The sequence below is a fragment of the Lepidochelys olivacea genome, assembly GCF_965140295.1.
Source record: "Lepidochelys olivacea isolate rLepOli2 genome assembly, chromosome: 10".
Classification (NCBI taxonomy): Eukaryota; Metazoa; Chordata; order Testudines; family Cheloniidae; genus Lepidochelys; species Lepidochelys olivacea.
The window spans coordinates 67225997-67243619 of NC_140420.1; the positions used below are offsets into that span (position 1 = coordinate 67225997).

A 17623-nucleotide genomic window follows, 5' to 3' on the forward strand; every position below is an offset into this window, starting at 1 on the left:
ACAACAGCAGTATCAGACTCCCACGTACAGCAAGTGTTTCATTTCTTAAATGTTGCTGGGAGTGCTTACAATGCCAGGGTGAAGGACTCTGATATTAGCAGCAATTTGCTGCACTTTGTAGCAGAGAGTAATGAGCAGCATATGCTTTACAAGCAAGTAAGGTGCTATGTTCCCAGAGGGAGACTGAGTGGTGCATTTCCATACTGGCTAATATGGCAATGGATCATCCTACTGAGAGAAAGGTTAAAAACATTAAAAAGGGAAATACAGTAGGTAGGGATAAACAATTGGGTCTCAGCTGGTTCAGGTTTTACATACACATCAAAGCAGCATGAGAGGGGAAATAATGAGGGCAAGAGGAGTCCGAAATAATGAGGAGAAAGATCAGGTGTATCTATCTTCCTGGAGGCTAGAAGAAAGAAGATATTAAACTGCACTTTCTGGTAAATTGCTACTGCCAGTTATTGACAAAGCTGTCAATTATACAAGACTATTTAGATTGATGAAGGTGGAGGCAATGTGGATTTAGAGACACATGGGACTATGGGAAGGGTAGAAATGAGTTGCAGATGATAAATGGACTGGACTTGAAAGGAAAAGAGCAAACAAGCCAGCTAGGGAATATATAATTAAATATCCTTAATTAGCAGGTTAGAGCAGGATAATATAACCGAACACACCCCTTCAAAGTCAGATTCCAGAAAGTAAATCTTATAGAATCAGAAAACTGAGAGCATATGGCATGGAAGACAGAGTCCTAGAAAAAGCAAGACCGCTGTATGTAGTAGGGCTGCTAGCATGGTACTCACTCAGGGAATACAGTCCTTACATTACATCCATGTTTAAATAACTTCTTTGAAAATACAGTTCTGCAGTAGCTGGTCAGCTCTATAACTGCTAAAATACTATTTGGCTCATGATTGTGTGACAAATATCAGATATTTGTCAAACAATGTTAGGGGGGAAAAATGACTATTTACTTAAGTGCATGCCTAACTTTAAGCAGGTATATATTCAGTCGTACTGCTTACACCCTCAGCTGAATGGCATCCACGGATTGTTAACCCTGAATAGTAGCTGCTGTGCAAATTTTACAAGCTGCTTTAAAGACATGTTGAGACACAATATTTGAAGTCCTTGGATGAATAATTTTACAGAAATGTCAAGTGTTACCCTACTGAAGAATATGGAAGCTCAGGGAATGTTTGCTTCTGGTTTTTTTTCCCCAGTATGATGGAAGATGTTTAATTTTGGGAAAGTGAGCATGTTCTTCTATTTCATGCAAAAAGTCTGATACTGCAAGAGGCTTTCCTGTATTAGACAAGATGCCACACACTCAGTATTGTAAGTGTTCACCTGCACATCCACCAATGTGATATGTGCCAGCAATGCCCCTCTGCCATGTACATTGGTCAAACTGGACAGTCTCTACGTAAAAGAATAAATGGACACAAATCAGATGTCAAGAATAACATTCATAAACCAGTCGGAGAACACTTCAATCTCTCTGGTCACGCGATTACAGACATGAATGTTGCAATATTACAACAAAAAAACTTCAAATCCAGACTCCAGTGAAAGACTGCTGAATTGGAATTCATTTGCAAATTGGATACAATTAACTTAGGCTTGAATAGAGACTGGGAGTGGCTAAGTCATTATGCAAGGTAACCTACTTCCTCTTGTTTTTTCCTACCCCTCCCCCTGCCCGACGTTCTTGTTAAACCCTGGATTTGTACTGGAAATGGCCCACCTTGATTATCATACACATTGTAAGGAGAGTGATTGCTTCAGATAAGCTATTACCAGCAGGAGAGTGGGGTGGGGGGAGAGAAAACCTTTTGTAGTGATAATCACCCATTTTTTCATGGTTTGTGTATATAAAACATCGTCTGTATTTTCCACAGTATGCATCTGAGGAAGTGAGCTGTAGCTCACGAAAGCTTATGCTCAAATAAATTGGTTCGTCGCTAAGGTGCCACAAGTCCTCCTTTTCTTTTTGTGAATACAGACTAACATGGCTGTTACTCTGGAAAGTGTTATAAGGAGTACTTGTGGCACCAACAAATCTATTAGAGCATAAGCTTTCATGAGCTACAGCTCACTTCATCGGATGTCAGTGTTATGTACCCTATTGATTTCTAAAAATATGTAATTTCATTTACTGGTGCCAAATAAATCTTCTATTCACAGAACAAGTACAGGGTAAGTAGCCACATTGCAAGCTCTCCCACACTCTCCTCATGGGCTTCTCAATCTTGGGCAGGAGAAAGCAGTGTTAAGGACAAGAAGAGAATTTAGTTTCATGCCTCTGCTGAGACGGTGCCATTTGTCATGGCTCTGAGACACCAGGACCTGCCCTGAGGCCATCAAAAAGCCTGGAGTTGAGCAGTAGGAGGTTGGGCCTAACATACAGCCCGATCTTTTCTTCCTGGTAAGTGTGGTGTGAATTGTGGGATGAAACCTTGTCTCTGCTGCTGTGTCGATATAGGTATCATAGTGACCTGACTGAACTAAACTGATTCTCATACAGTGTGGTACAAATACACACAAACTAGAGCTTTTGAAAAAATGGTTTAGGAAATCCTGTTACTATTATCATACAGAGGAGAACAAACAGTATGTCACACCAGGCATGTCTACACTACGAACATTAGTCGACATATGTTAAGTCAACTTACAATCACTGCAGTGGTGCATGTCCTCACCAGGAGTGCTACCACCGCCTGAAAAGGGACAGTGTCAGGGACTGAAAACTTGGTAGGTGAGAACAAGGAGATGCATAAGGAAAGGGGAAAATGCTCATTTCCCAAGAACTAATAATCTTCCCTGCTGGATAGTGCAAGTCTGACTGACATCAGTGATCAACATGACAGTATATGTCAGGCCCACGTTACATAAACTGTAGCGTGTGGTACCTAAGGCACCTTTGCTGTATTCAAGTCACAAAAGACAGAGCCTGACTGATTGGAAAGAAGGAATCCAGAATGCCAGCTTGAGTTTAGGAAACGTTAATTCTCCTCAGCAGAAGCTGCTGAAGCTCTTGGACAGAATATATCACTTTCAGAAAAAAAGAGGGGTGGAGGTCGTGTTGATTAATACTGCAGTGGAGAACTGTTAAAAGATTGATTTCATTATACATTAATTGATTTGGTCTCCTTCCAAGACTAGACACAGCTTTGGGGTCAAAGTGGTGGAAAAATTTAACATGTTAAATGTGGAGTTTGATATAATGGTGTATAGCTGCTGCCTGGGATATTTTAGTCACTCTTTAGCCAATGAAGTGAGCTGTAGCTCACAAAAGCTTATGCTCAAAGAAATTGGTTAGACTCTAAGGTGCCACAAGTACTCCTTTTCTTTTTGCGAATACCGACTAACACAGCTGCTACTCTGAAACCTGTCTTTATAAAACAGTATGTGTAGGTGCCCATACTGGAGAAATTCATATATTCAAGCTGTAAGTCACTACTGCAGTGTTCCTTGTGTTTCTTTCCCTTGTTGGAAATTCAGACATCATATATTTAGCAAGATAAGTAGTTGAGAGTTATACAGAGGGAACCCCCTAATTTCTTTCTGGCTAGGGCATTTCCACTCCACCCAGAACATGAGTATGTAGCACTGAGGATTACAAATGAAAGCAAACCTGCATCTGTTTTCAGTTTCCCCTTGATCAAGAGAGTGAAGCCCTCTGCTGAGCAAACCAGTTGGAGCAGTGAGAAGCATCAACATAAAGCTAAGGAGTAGAATGCCAACTGGATTAGAAGAAAAGCAATTGATAGCCAAAATGTCAGTGGGTCAGGACTGTAAAGCAATGTATGGCCATCAGCCTGAGGAAGCAAAACATGACCTAAGCTGCATATATTTATTCCTTTATTCCTCTAGCAATTAACCTTATCAGCACATAGGTAGTAGAGAGACACATCCTGATAGAACCATTAGCAACATTTTTGCATTGCTGAAAATGGAAGGGATGGGAGAGACTTAAGGTGAAAAGCAGTTTTTGATCATGGAAAACTGAAACTTGAGATATGCAGCTTGTTGCATTATGCACAGCTGGTGAAAGCCTTTTTTGATACAGTTCTACTACTTATTTTAATATATGGATTTTTCCCAGTGGAAGATGCAGAAGCTTAGTGGGCTTTTAGACCGGTTTATTGACTTTTAGGCATTAAACTTATAATATCACATTTACACATTACAGCTGTTAGATAGAAACAATGTAGAAAGTAACACAATCTAACCCGTAACAGCTGCAACCTAAGAGGATAGCTGAAGCAGCCAAATATAGTGACATCACATTTATTAGTGGGGAACACAAGCTTGCATTCCAGTACTTTGTCAAGAGCGATTAATTACATCTACTTCTCCCACTTCATCCCATGTATAATCTTTGCACTCTTTAACACCACTCCATGTATTTCTTCACTTTGCTCAGTTTTCTATGAGCTGGAAACTGATTCTTGAACACAACTCATTTATTTAGATCAAGAGAAGGTCAGCAGCAATTTTGTTTGTTCTTGGTAAGACAGTCTAAAAACAAACTAATTTTGTTTTATTAGTCAAGTCACAGCTAGAAAAAATCTGTTCTCGTTGAAAATACAAGAACTGTTGATGAAACTTAGTGCTGTGTTTTTATTATACAAAACAAATTGCTACATTTGGCACATAAGGTGAAGATACCATTTCTGACCACTCTATTAGAAACTCTATCTTTATTAGGCAACTCTGATTATAGGCTTCCTAGTGAATCAAAGCAAGCTTTTGTGTACTTGCTGCTTAAGTACTGTATCAATTTCTCATATTGCAGACTCAATTCTTCTGACTGCTTAAGGGAAAAGTTCTGCTCCTATATAAATCCAGGGCAACGCCTCTGGCTTCAAAGGCATTACTCTGGATTTACAGTGGTGTAGACAAGAGTAGAATTGGACCCTACGCATGCCACTATATATTACACTGATTGCTCTTTTAGGCTCTCACTTCTAAATTGATTTTTTCTTCTGCACCATATTTTTCTTGACATCGTTCCAGTGCTTTATCATAAGCCTGTCACTCCAAGCTTTTTACTTTGTGAACCAAAAATAATTATGCCTGCATTCAAAAACATTGCCCAAATACTCATCAGGACTGGGTTTACGCTTAGGAGGCTATTTTGAAGATAACTATAGAAAAGGAGCCCAGTCACGCTGAATTCGTGATGTAGATTCAGCTAAATTTCAGGGTTAAGATGGCTTTCCTACCTAACGATAAATCCTGTTTCCACTTCTAGCTTGGGCCTTAGTTTTGTGGGATTATTTAAACCAAAGTTTAGAGTATGGAAGAATAGGGAAGAGATTTGTAATTTACAGTGTACTTAAATTTATCTACACATTTACACAAAAGAATCTGGTAAGTGACCCATAGCCTGCATTTGTGTGCTCTCATTGAAGAATGTCCCTCCTCCTCTTTACATTCAATGAAAGATTTTCAAGACACACTGTTCCATTTCCTGCTTTTGTTTTGTCTCAACTGGTAACTTCTTTTTTCAGTTTCTCTAAAACCTCATCCGGAGTCATCGACACCAAAATCTTCACGACTTTTTCACGAGATTTACCACCCTGTTTCAACACAAAAATGAATTCAGAGAATTATTTCTTTACTTCTAAGTACACATTTTAAAAACTAATCATAGTGCCAATATAGTATTAAGATTACACACAACCAACTGTAGCGAAAAAAGGTTATTCACCAGTAATTCTAATCAGAGTTATTTCCTCTGCCTAGTCACATTTGTGAGACACATCCTCTAGTGCCAGGGTGCTTCAGGGACCTTATGGAAAATGGTGTGCATAGGGATTCTGTGAGCACCTTCTTGTGGCATTCTAAGTTGAGGTTATAAGAGGGCCATGGAAGTGCAGCAGCCACAATTCCTTCCACCATACCAGAGGATGATGGGTAGCTAGTATAAAAACACAGACACCATTCTCAAAGTACTAGATATTTACTGCTAAGTAACATTTTTCTTCTTCAAGATACCGCTGTCTGACTTGTGCAAGTCTAACAAGAGATAGAGCTCCTGAGAAGGCAGACTGGGGTGTGCAATTAGGCAAGAATTGCAGAACTACTCTTCTAAAACAAACACTGAATCTAGATGAGTCGAGGACTCTGAGTAAATGTGTGAATGAGCTGCAGGTAGCAACCCTGCAAAGTGTAAGCTTTCTCTAACGTTCCTGAAGCAGGCCATGGATGCCAGCTTGGCCATAGCAGAGTGAGCCTTAAGACAGGCCTTAAAAACCCACTTACCCACTCATGTGCTTACCCAGGAAGAAAATAATCTCTCCCTGGATAAATGGGCTGCGTAGGGCCAGGGACCCAATATCATCACTAGTTATTCCTGGGGTGGGAGGGAGCAGAGTCACTGGATCTGCTACATATTTCAAAGTAGGCAGGCAGGTTTTAGAGCATGCCCTGAGCTGCTGCTCTTTCCATGAGCTGGGATGGGGAGTGAACAGCAGGATGCTCTCCAAGCTCAGCAATGTATCCTGCAAGTGGGACCATGCAGATGCCACCTACAGATGTTTATACTTTGACATACTTCAGTGTATTTTCACCTTGAGGATGCACTTCAAATATGCCCGTTGTTGCTTTTCAGCCAAATTCTCATTTTGAGCATTATCAAGAAAGAGGAAAATGGAACTGCATTGTATGAAATGCAGAAACAAGCTGGGATGTCTGCATATAACTGCTGTCTTAAGTCAGAGCAGTTAAACTGTATGCATTATTCACATCCTGTCTATACAGAAGCACTGAGTAGCTCATGCCAAGTGAAAACCTATTGCAGGTGTACACACTGAGCCATTTCTTTCCATTATCTTGTATACAACTAAAAAAAAGCAACCATGCAAAAAGAAAACATTCCTATGTCATCTTTAGTATAAAAGTTTATTTTACATTTCTAAGGTGCATGTCCATTTGCGTTTGACTTACTCAGAAAAGGAAAATCAAGGCAATCTTTAAACAATAGTCTGGCCAACTGGTGTTTACTTTTTATAAGGATGAGCTAACAAAATGCTTCCTCTCTCATGTAAGAATCCAGTAGCCACATTTCTAGATTGAATTAAGATCCCAAATCTAGAATTACATTTACAGTACATATATAAAAGTTCCCCTGAAAGCACAAATTAGCAGCTTTCCATCTTAAGAGACTGCCCCACAGTATCCCATAATCTATTGAGTACAATTTCTCCACCTTTATTTGAAGATAATCACTGTTAAGAAACTTTCAGTTTCTCAAGTTGTGGCATAGTCACATTGCACTGTATTACAGGATTAAAATTCTGTAAGGCAAGATAAATAAGACCAACAAATGAAGTTCTGCATTTTCAGTTTTAGCTTGGATCTCCTTTTCCAGCTGAGGATTGATTATATAGCAGCTGGGAGGCAAGGGAGAATGATGCTAGGTAACAGTTACCATATGGTATTAGCCTTGTACACCTAGGTTGAAAATCTGGCTGGAGTCACAAGACAGACCCACTTCACAATTTAGGCACAGTTCAGAATGACTTAAGGTCTATGGTTGACAAGTCCTAATATAAAATAGTCTGGATGCTGTAGGTCAGACTAGAATTACCAGAGCTGACTAGAAAAGGTTGAACAGTGCTGCTCCTCATTATGCCTGATGCTGCTTAGCAATTATATAGTGCTTTTCAAGTGCAATCTAATTAATCCTCAACATGGCTGTGAGGTAGGTAAGCAAGTGTTACCCTCGTTTTATAGGTGGGATAAACCAAAATAAAGGTTAAGTACCTTGTCCAGTCTGCAGCAAAGCCAAGATATAAAATCTTTGAGTTCCTGTCTACCAGCCAAGTAGTGCTCAGTCCATTAGACAATGTAGCCTCTAACAGCTATTTTTAAAAATGTATGCATTTAGATTTATGTACAACATAAAAAAGCATCCATCCACACACTCTTCTTATCTTCCTGGCCCTATAAACGAATACATTTAATAGATGGCTCAGACTTCATCCACTTTTCATATATGTCACACAAACATGAGAGTAACATAAGCCAAAGACTAACTGGTAGTCTTCCCAAAACAGGACACAGAGTGTTCTATTTCCTCTCAATGTCCCTTCTGCTGTTGCTGCCACCCTAAATGAACAGTTCACTGTTGGGTAGTAGAACTCTTGACTTCTCAGTATGACTATGACAGAAGTTAGTAGAAGTGGGGTTATTTGCTATTTTCTTAATTTGTTTGTATACTGAAGTTCTCTATTACAATCAGTTAAGATTTAATACTTGTTTTTTTAAAAGGATAATGAATTTAATCTTTTCAATCACAAACATCTACTTAAAAATAAAAAAAGGGAGTACTTGTAGCACCTTAGAGACTAACACATTTATTTGAACATAAGCTTTCGTGACCTACAGCTCACTTCATCGGATGCATGCAGTGGAAAATACAGTAAGGGGATTTTATATACACAGAGAACATGAAATTAAATTAGGCTTGAAAAAAGACGGAGTGGATGTGTCATTACACAAAGTAAAACTATTTCCCCATGTTTATTCCCCCCCCGCCCCTTTCCTCACCCCACTGTTCCTGTTGAAACACGTTCTTGTCAACTGCTGGAAATGGCCCACCTTGATTATTACTACAAAAGGTTTTTTCCCTCTTCTGCTCATAATAGCTCACCTTTCCTGATCACTTTTGTTACAGTGTGTAACACCCATTGTTTCATGTTCTCTGTGTATATAAAATCCCCCTACTGTATTTTCCACTGCATGCATCTGATGAAGTGAGCTGTAGCTCACAAAAGCTTATGCTCAAATAAATGTTAGTCTCTAAGGTACCACAAGTACTCCTTTTCTTTTTGCGGATACAGACTAACAGGGCTGCTACTCTGAAACCTACATAAACATGTAATTCACAGAAGTTGTCATTGTCCGAATCTGATCTTAATTCTAAAAGAGAGATATTGGAGAAAACTGACTTTAAACAAAAGCGACAGCAGAAGAAATTAATGCATTTTCCACCTGTTTAATCATGCAGAGTAGTCAGTGTAGGAGATCTGATGTTACTACTGTTTTCACAACAGAAGCAAAGCTCTCTCGGAATTGATATGCTCATCACTGTGAAATCAAGTGACCCAGCAGAGATCCTTTACTCAAATATAAACATTTCTAAAATAAGGAGAACAAAGTAACTTGCAAAGGTGTTTTGTGCAAGACAGTCTCATTTTCTAAGAAGTTAGACTCAGTATGAAGAATACTTTAAAGGTCACAGAGCACATGAACCACATACTGACATAGAAAATGCCAAGAAAAAGTAGCAGCATGCTTGATTTAGGCCACTGAGAAACAGATTATTTTGAGTTAGTAATTCAAAGACTAAAATAGGTTCTTCTTCCATAATTGAGTTACACACCTTAATATATCTCCATACTAGTATTTTGAAAGCTAGAAACTTGGTCTGCTGTATGTGGAAAGTGGTCTCTATTACAAGTTTCAGAAATCTAACTGTAGCAGAGCAGAAAAGAAAAAAGTATTGTACCTTATCTAAAACAACTTCGCTCTTCTTCACTTCTAGAACCTTAGAAAGGTAACGACACAGCTCTGCATTTGCCTCCCCTTCTGATGGAGGTGCAGCAATAGCTACACCTACTGCCTCAGTTGTCACATCTATAACAAATATTTTAGGATTTTTATTTTCAAAGCATTAATGATGCCTAGTTTTTTACTTTCATATATTTAAAGAAAGATTTGAAACCAAGTAGACAACTCCTGAAACAGTCCACCTGATGATAGATCTTATGACTTTTACTGTATCAAGAACATGCACTTAATTCTACTATTTTTTCCCCTTTATCAGCAAGGCTAGTCAATTCCTCAGATGCATGTATTAATAGACAGTCCTTATAAATAGGGAAGAGTGGGCCTGAGATTCTAGGATGTGATACTTTTAAGAATTAACAAGTTTCATTCTGTAGTTATCTGGATCCTGTTCCATGATTTTGCTGGATACAGTGACGCTTTGCCAGGCTGCAGACTCTGCATAATTTTTTCCCCAAGTGTGAAGGTCAGATACTGGGCCCTTCACTACCACTTTACTACCGTCCCTGCTTCCAGACATGAGGTCAATCTACAATTTGATTTTGAAATGGTGGTTAATGTCTCAGTAGTTTTTATGATTGCAGTTTTGATTATCATCTCTTTTGTCACAATACCTACTAATGTCCCTCTAAGATGAAATATATGCTGAATTATCCTACAGGTAACAGACCCATCTAATTAGTGTAGTGTGCATACCTACATAATGAATACTTCTTGTTTGCATGTAAGCATGAAGATGATGGCACTATCCAGACTTTTATTAGTTGCTCCTTGGTTTAAAGCATTTGAAGATTTTAAAAACATACTGTCAATGAGCATTTAAATTGTGTTTATCACCATAACAACTAAGCACAAACAAGGCATCAAAGGTGATCTGCAAAGGAAAAGAGTTTGTCTTGTTTTGTTTATTTTAAAGAAAGCTTGAAGGATTTTTTTTTTTTAAATTCTCTGCTTGTTTCACTATAGAAGTTCAAGTTTTGACTACCTTGGGGGACCTTTGAATTCAGATTATCACAAGTCTGTCACGCTGAGTTTTAGTACTTTATTTATATTTGATTCTTCCCGTATCTACAATGGAAAGGAGGGAAAGAGAATGGGTGTGTATACCAATCATAACAAGGATCACAAAGCTTGTAGTTTTGTAACAAAGGATGGTTCACTATAAAGCAGGGGTCTCAAAGCCCCAGCCCGTGGACCATCTGCGGCCCGAGAACCTCCCCACTGCGGCCCGTGGAGGAGAGACGCTTGCAGACACGCTGCCAGCAATGTCTGCTGCAGGCACCACACCCCACAGATCCCACTGGCTGGGGGAGAGGGACAGAGATACCATCTCTAGTCACCAGGCAGAGGCAGCATCATTAGTTGCTGGGCAGATTCAGTCATCGAGGCAGCATCACTTTCTTCCACAATGAATATAAACAAGTCAAAATATTGAACACAACTATCTGATGCACACCTTGCTGCAATCCTGAAGGTTTCAACTGCTTAGTCACTGAGGCCAAACATCAACAAACTGGCAGAACTGAAGCATTGCCAGGTGTCTGGCAAACACTAAAAACTCTCTGGCAGGCGAAGAACTGTATAAAGTTGTACGACAGTTTTATTATTTCTAAGAAATTTGAAATAAAAAAATACAATATAAACATTTTCTTTTCTGACTGACCACCATCTTCAGTGACATTATTGGCCCACTAAGAGGATTTGAGGACTGGCACTGGCCCTAAGGTAAACTGAGTTTGAAACCCGTGCTATAAAGAGATCAGATTTGACTGAGCTTTTCATCATAAATGGTAACTAGGCTCCCCCTGCTGAACAGAAGAGAAAAAGAACAAGAGAAATTTTCGTTTGTGTTTATGTATATGCCTGTAGTGTTCATAAGAGGATGGAACAAATTATATATACAGATTGTAAAACTGAATTGTGAGAAATAATCTATCAACATACTTGCTACATAGATCAGCTTTAAAACAACAACAACAACACTGGATCCTGTCCACGATAACAAGTCTTTTGCTTTGCACTCACCTGAAGATATACTCCCAGGCTGCAGTCTTTTATGTAAGCAGTTATACTGGAATATAACTAAAATCTACTCCCTGTGCTTGTAAAAAGATGGATTTACTCTAACACATCTTTCCAGTTTTGCCAGTACAATCAACTACACCTAGTCAAACAGAGCACAAGGAACATCGGGTCATTTTGATATAATGAAAGTTGTGAACCCACATTACACTATCACCTGGACCTCTGCAGGACCATAAACTTGTGCAAAGAAATGGGTGCAGGGAGAGAAGGGAAAAAACTGCCTTCCCAAATAGTTCATTTAATTAAGCAAAGCTATTTCCCTCATAATTACACTTTTCATTAGCATATACCTGTTATAGCATTTTGTTTGGATCCAGGTTTGGCATGAATAGCAATAGTGACAGAACCATTTTTGTCAGTTACAACTGGACCTGAAGGAACAGGAGGTTTTACTGAGTCTTTACACTTTTCTTTTCCCTGAACAAAAAACAAAAACAAAAACCCAGCAGCTGTTAAAGTGACACTGCAAACTTGAAATCTAGCCAACCCAGGCAGAGATTATAACTAGTCCCAGCCACTCCTCCTGCTTCCCAGTCTCCCCTCCGCTCCCCAGCGATGACAGTGGTTTTAGAATCACGGTTCCCCCCCCCCCCCCGATGCTGTGTGACCGACCCAACGGTCGGGGGGCCCAGCTCCGCACGGCGGCGGCCCAGGCACGCGAAGCCGCCCGCCAAAGGCCCGGAGTAGCCGGGGGCGCGGACAGGAAAGGCCGTTTCGCTCGCGCCCCTCGGCGGCGCAGGAACCCAGAGCGCTGCGGTGGCTTAGCGGCGCCAGGCCAGGGCCCGCTGAGCCAGCAACGGCCGGTACGAGCCTGGAGGGACCCAGAGCTACCGCCCGGCTTACATGGGCTTCACCCCAGCGCCCCGCAGGGCGGCCCGGCTCAGGCAAGGAGCTCTCTCCCCTCCCCCCACCTGCCCCCCAGAGCGAGCGGCCCTGGCCCAAGTGACTGACCCTGCGTGGCATGGCCCCGCTCCAGCTCCGCACGCTGGCACTGACGGGACCCTGCCCCCCCCAGCCGCCGCGCCGACGGAAGCCGGCCAGGGCCAGCAGCATCACACAGACCGACCCGTGGGCGGCTCCGACCCGCACTTCCGGCAACACCGGTACACCCCTCCCCGCGGGGCCTGCAGGGAAACCCCGTTCGGCTTCCCAGGTCCGGGGCCGGCAGAGTGCTGCGCACGCGCCGATTGAACAGGCGCTCGGATTCCGTCCGAATCCAGGCGGCGAGCAGGGAAGCTGCGTGGCTGGTCCGACGCGCGCGGGGCAGAGCCACCAGCCAGGCGTCCTGGTGCTTGGGCTGGCCTGGACCTCAGCTGTAGGCTGCAAACCCCCGCCCCCCGCAGTCACGTGTGCGCTCAGCCCCATCCCGGGTCCGGCACCCGCCAGCCACTGGCTTGTCCTGCAGCGAGGGGGCCAGCGCCGCGCACGGCAGGGTGCCAGGGCCAGGATCCGCTGTACAGCCCAGCCTGTGCTGTCCCGAGCAGGGCCCGGCTCCCACCGTCTCACCCCCCTGCACAGCACGCCGCCTCTGAAGGGCCGATGCACCTGCCTCGTGCGGGGTTTATGCACTTTGAAGTAGGAATAAAATGTGTGGCCTTTTTTTGGACTGGATAGAAAGGGGAAATACGCTGCCCTGGCCCAGAATTGGTGAGAGGGAGTCAACGTTGATCTGTGCTCTTGAACTGTTCTAAAAAACGTACACAGAGGCCTGTTACCCTGACCAGCAATAGGAACAAATAAGCAAGCAGGTAGCTCGGGCGGGAGATCCCTAGGTTTCTGCCCCAAACCTGGGGATCAGTCTGTGCTTCTTTTCAATATCACAGTACAACTGACTGCGTACACCTGTAATTTAGAGCCAAGGCCTAGCCCCTGCATTCAGAATCTCCAATTCAGAATGCTCTGGTGGATCCTGGCTAGAAAAAACAATCCCTTAGCCTTATACTACCCCTTTAACCAGCACTGGTTACCTGCTTGTAACCACTCTTTACACAGAATTTTCCCTCTTAAGCCCCCTTACTGAAAGTTAAAAATAATTAGAGGGGTAGCCCCTATGTTATTGTATCAGCATAATTTAGAAATAATTACATGAAGTAGCCAGTATCCAGGGGCACTTGCAAACTGTAAGTAAAATACCCTGGGGCAGCTGTTGCTGCAACAATGCTTTGTCCTTTTTAAAAAAATATGTTTACTATAGCCCTGAGATTCTCTAGTCCAGTGTTCTTTATGTCCTTGCAAGCCTGGTAGCTAGTGGAGTGGCCTGCTCCTTATTACAGTCTTACCTAGAGTCCCCACTGAAGGATCAGGGCCCCATTCCGCAACAGACAATAAAGACATGAAGTAAAAAGACAGTCCCTATTGCAAAAAGTTCTCTTTCATAAATTGCTATGAGGCAGCAAGAACACATTCAAATTTTGCACAGAAAACAAAAGTCACACTTTGAAACCTAAATAATCTGAAAAAGGATGAAGTAGTAGGAAAAGGTGTGCAGAATGCACTGGTGGTCTGTGATAATGTTCATGACTATATGACCAAGCTATTAAGATAGTTAATACATAAACTTCATATAGCTATTGGACTGTGTTAATGTATTGGTGCAGTTTAATGTGAAGGCAAACCCATAACCTAGAAAAAGGAACAGCAAAACAAATACTCATCTCAGTTACCTTATCAGCTATGAAAAGGCAACAGCCAGGTTCCAGAGCCAAGAGAAGAAAAGGACTTTATATAGTTAAAAAGGACATATAAAGAACCAGCTTAATAGAATTTACTAAAACTTGAACAAAAATTATGTTTACTTAAAATCAGATGGATTTTAGACTTAATCCTTTTCTGCTTGCTGTGTACCTTTGGCTGAATAAACAATGCATTTGAAGAAACTAATTGGTTTTGAGTCACTTTACTCAGCCACTGGTCACAGAGGGAAGTTTCCTGTAGGTGCTAAATACAGTCAGGCCTGTCAAATTATCACTGTTGGAAGATAGACTGGACTCCCTGAGTTATAGACTATGAGTGACTAAATCAGGGACAAGGGGAAGGGAGTGAAACTTATCACTAAAGGGTGCAACTGAAAAAGACTGCCAAGGGAAAAAGTGTAAACATTTTTCAGAGAAGCTGATTGTTAGGTGGTAAGATATTAGGAATGACAGTTGTGCACAGGTAGCAGTCACAATAAGTTAACAGAGGAAGGAGGTGGAGCACAGCCAACTCATGAAGGAACTCAAATGTAGACAAACTGTTAGACAAAAGAAGACAGAGTAACAGGGGGAAGGTGACAGAGTAACAACCAGAAAGGCAGCAGAAACATTCTAAATAGACCTGGGGGGGGGGGGGAGGCGGCAAGATTACAGTAACAAGGATAGAAAGGAAGAGGTGGCTACAGAAGTGAAGACATGAGATAAGCCAGGGTGTGCAACATAATACATACAAAGTTCTTTGGCTGGCAGGAGTTTGCTATACTTAATACTGCCGAAGTGGCTGTGCACCAGTTTACCCATTTGTAAAACTGGTATATAGCATCTGACACAAAGGCAGAATGGAGGCTGAATTAACATTTCTAAAGCACTTTATCAGATGAAAGACACTTTGGAAGTGCACCAAAGTCTGGTGCCCACCCCAAAAACTACCTCATACCAAATGAGCAAAGGTGGAAAACAGATTTTAATTACCAGGTAGCAGTAATCATAGGCTTAAATGTGTTTTAATTTTCTGCTGTAATGCCTATATGATGCAGGTATTAACTTATATTAGTCACAGAAGAACCACTGCAAAAAAAACTTACTAAAAACCCTCAACAAATCATCCAGCAGATCACTAGCAACAGTTTTTATCCTACTCACCAGCTAAGCCTTGAGGATTTGGAAAGAATAAAAGGAAAGCTGACTCCCTCAACACCAAAGCCTTCCTCTAGAATACATAAGCACAACTTTGCTATTACATTCCACATGCATGGTCATTTAACTCACAAAATAGATGCAAGTGGATTTGTCAAAGTTGGCACAAACATACTCAGGTGGGATAACTAAGAGGTATTTACTATTGCAGTAGACGACCATGACAAGGATTAGAATAAAGGTATGAGAAACAGTGCTTGTGACTGGCATACATTGATTTATTTTTAATTCAACAGTTAACCCTCTATTTTGCATTAACTTTTAAGGGTTTATTTTCTTTGTTTTTGCTATCTTCAGTTAGGAACCACAAGAAGATACATACACTTAAGAGTTAGGGCAATAGAACAAAGAATACTGAAAACTTTAGTAACCCGCTTTACAAGATGTTTTGGTCAGGTTTTTTAAGCTAACTAGTGACTTTCATATGAGAAATGACACATTAGCTCTTATATTTAAATTTCAGTGCCAAATAATGTACCTAAGTAATTCATCATTACCAGACAGGAAAATAATCTATTAGCTGAACTATTTCTATCAGAGAAATAGGTATTGAAGAAAATACATTTTTAAGTGGTTACTGTCAGCATGACAGAACTAGAGGAGATTTCTTAGCACTTCTCAGTGATTCATCTTGCAGTAGCTTATTACATTTCAAGGTAGGCTAATGCTGAATATTCAACATTATCCTATGATTCTACTCCAGATGCATTTTCTCCAGTCCTGAAGTGTACATATTAATGACTTATCTTTGTAAGTAATAAGAGTGGGTAAGAGTAACACTAAGGAGGAAGGGGAATTTCCAACCTGATAATTAGGCTTCTGTGAGTTCTTCTATACCAGCCTAACATTTTTCCATTCAGCAGCTGGAGAAGGAAACCCCACTTTTGTTAAATGTCCCTGCCTCTAGGTAGCAGGCTGGCTGCTTGTACATTACCAATTATATTCACTACTGCTAAAAATATTAAGATTTAAAGGACAATTAAAAGGAGATCTACTGGACACAAACAGTTTTCCATACCCCAACATAGGAAGGCTGAAAGAAAATTGATGTGATCCATTCTTATTACTCACCACCAAACTAAAGAACTACCAGGCCAATACCAGCTCCTTGGCTCAGCAGAGCTTTGTAGTAATGATCAACGACTGAATATAGTAAGTCTCAGCTCAGGTGTATATCAGTACACCAATTATTTTTTAAAAAGACAGTATAGTTTGAAAGCAACTGTAGAATGCTCTCCCCAGCTCTAGCTGTCAGGCCTGTAAATACAGGTTAGACCAAAAAAAGAGAATTCAAGTGCACAAAAGGTAACAGAAGTCATCATGGTTTACACAGTTACTGTTGCATTTCTCTTTTCATCTAATATATATTGGCTAAGGCAGCAATAACTGGTTTATTACTATACTGTATGTCACAGGACTTCAGTGACTTCCAATATCTATATCTAGACATATGGCACTAGGAACAGCAATCTAAAGGAAGTTTTTCTTTTAAGTTCAACTGACATGCATTTCACTTAATCACAAAAAAGCTTATTTAAACTAAAGAATTGCAGATGTTTTTTGAAGAACTTTTTTTTTACTACATAGTTTAATTGAAGTCCTCTTACATTGCTATTAATGCCATTTTAACTTTAAAGCTGCTCTAATTCTACCTCAGTGGTTACTGTATTTTAAAAAAAATTACAAGACTTATGTGCAAGCAAAAAATGGTATGGGATTTCACTCATTTTAAGCTTACTTTAAAATAAACATACTATATGATCTAATTACTCCTTATCTGTTAAGATAACATTAGTGACACTATAAATAAAGTCAAAAGTAAGTGTACACACTGTACCATACCTATGCTAGTAATGTAGAACATTAGGGAAACATTCATTGCTTTCAACTACACACTAATTTCTTGTGGTATGGTTTGTAGGAGTGTACAGGATCCTGTGGTGTGAATGGGAATTTTCACACTTCTGCTGTTTAAACAACTGCAGAGAATGCTGCAGAGTATGCTGACCATCTATGTACATTCATTGCACCTTTCAATTGGCTGCACTGCGTCATACTAC

The 17623-nt window shown here is 40.8% G+C and overlaps 1 protein-coding gene across 1 annotated transcript; it reads right to left on the bottom strand.

Annotated features, from left to right (window-relative positions):
• Window positions 1–4134: 4134 nt before the first annotated feature.
• LOC311527357 (UPF0235 protein C15orf40 homolog) lies at window positions 4135–13038 on the bottom strand (the record flags this gene model as incomplete). The annotated part of the gene is made up of 4 exons (XM_084641263.1): window positions 4135–5594; window positions 9530–9657; window positions 11964–12090; window positions 12625–13038. The coding sequence occupies 4 exons, from the start codon at window positions 13036–13038 to the stop codon at window positions 5502–5504; spliced, it is 762 nt and encodes a 253-aa protein (XP_084497389.1). The 3' UTR covers window positions 4135–5501.
• Window positions 13039–17623: the final 4585 nt, after the last annotated feature.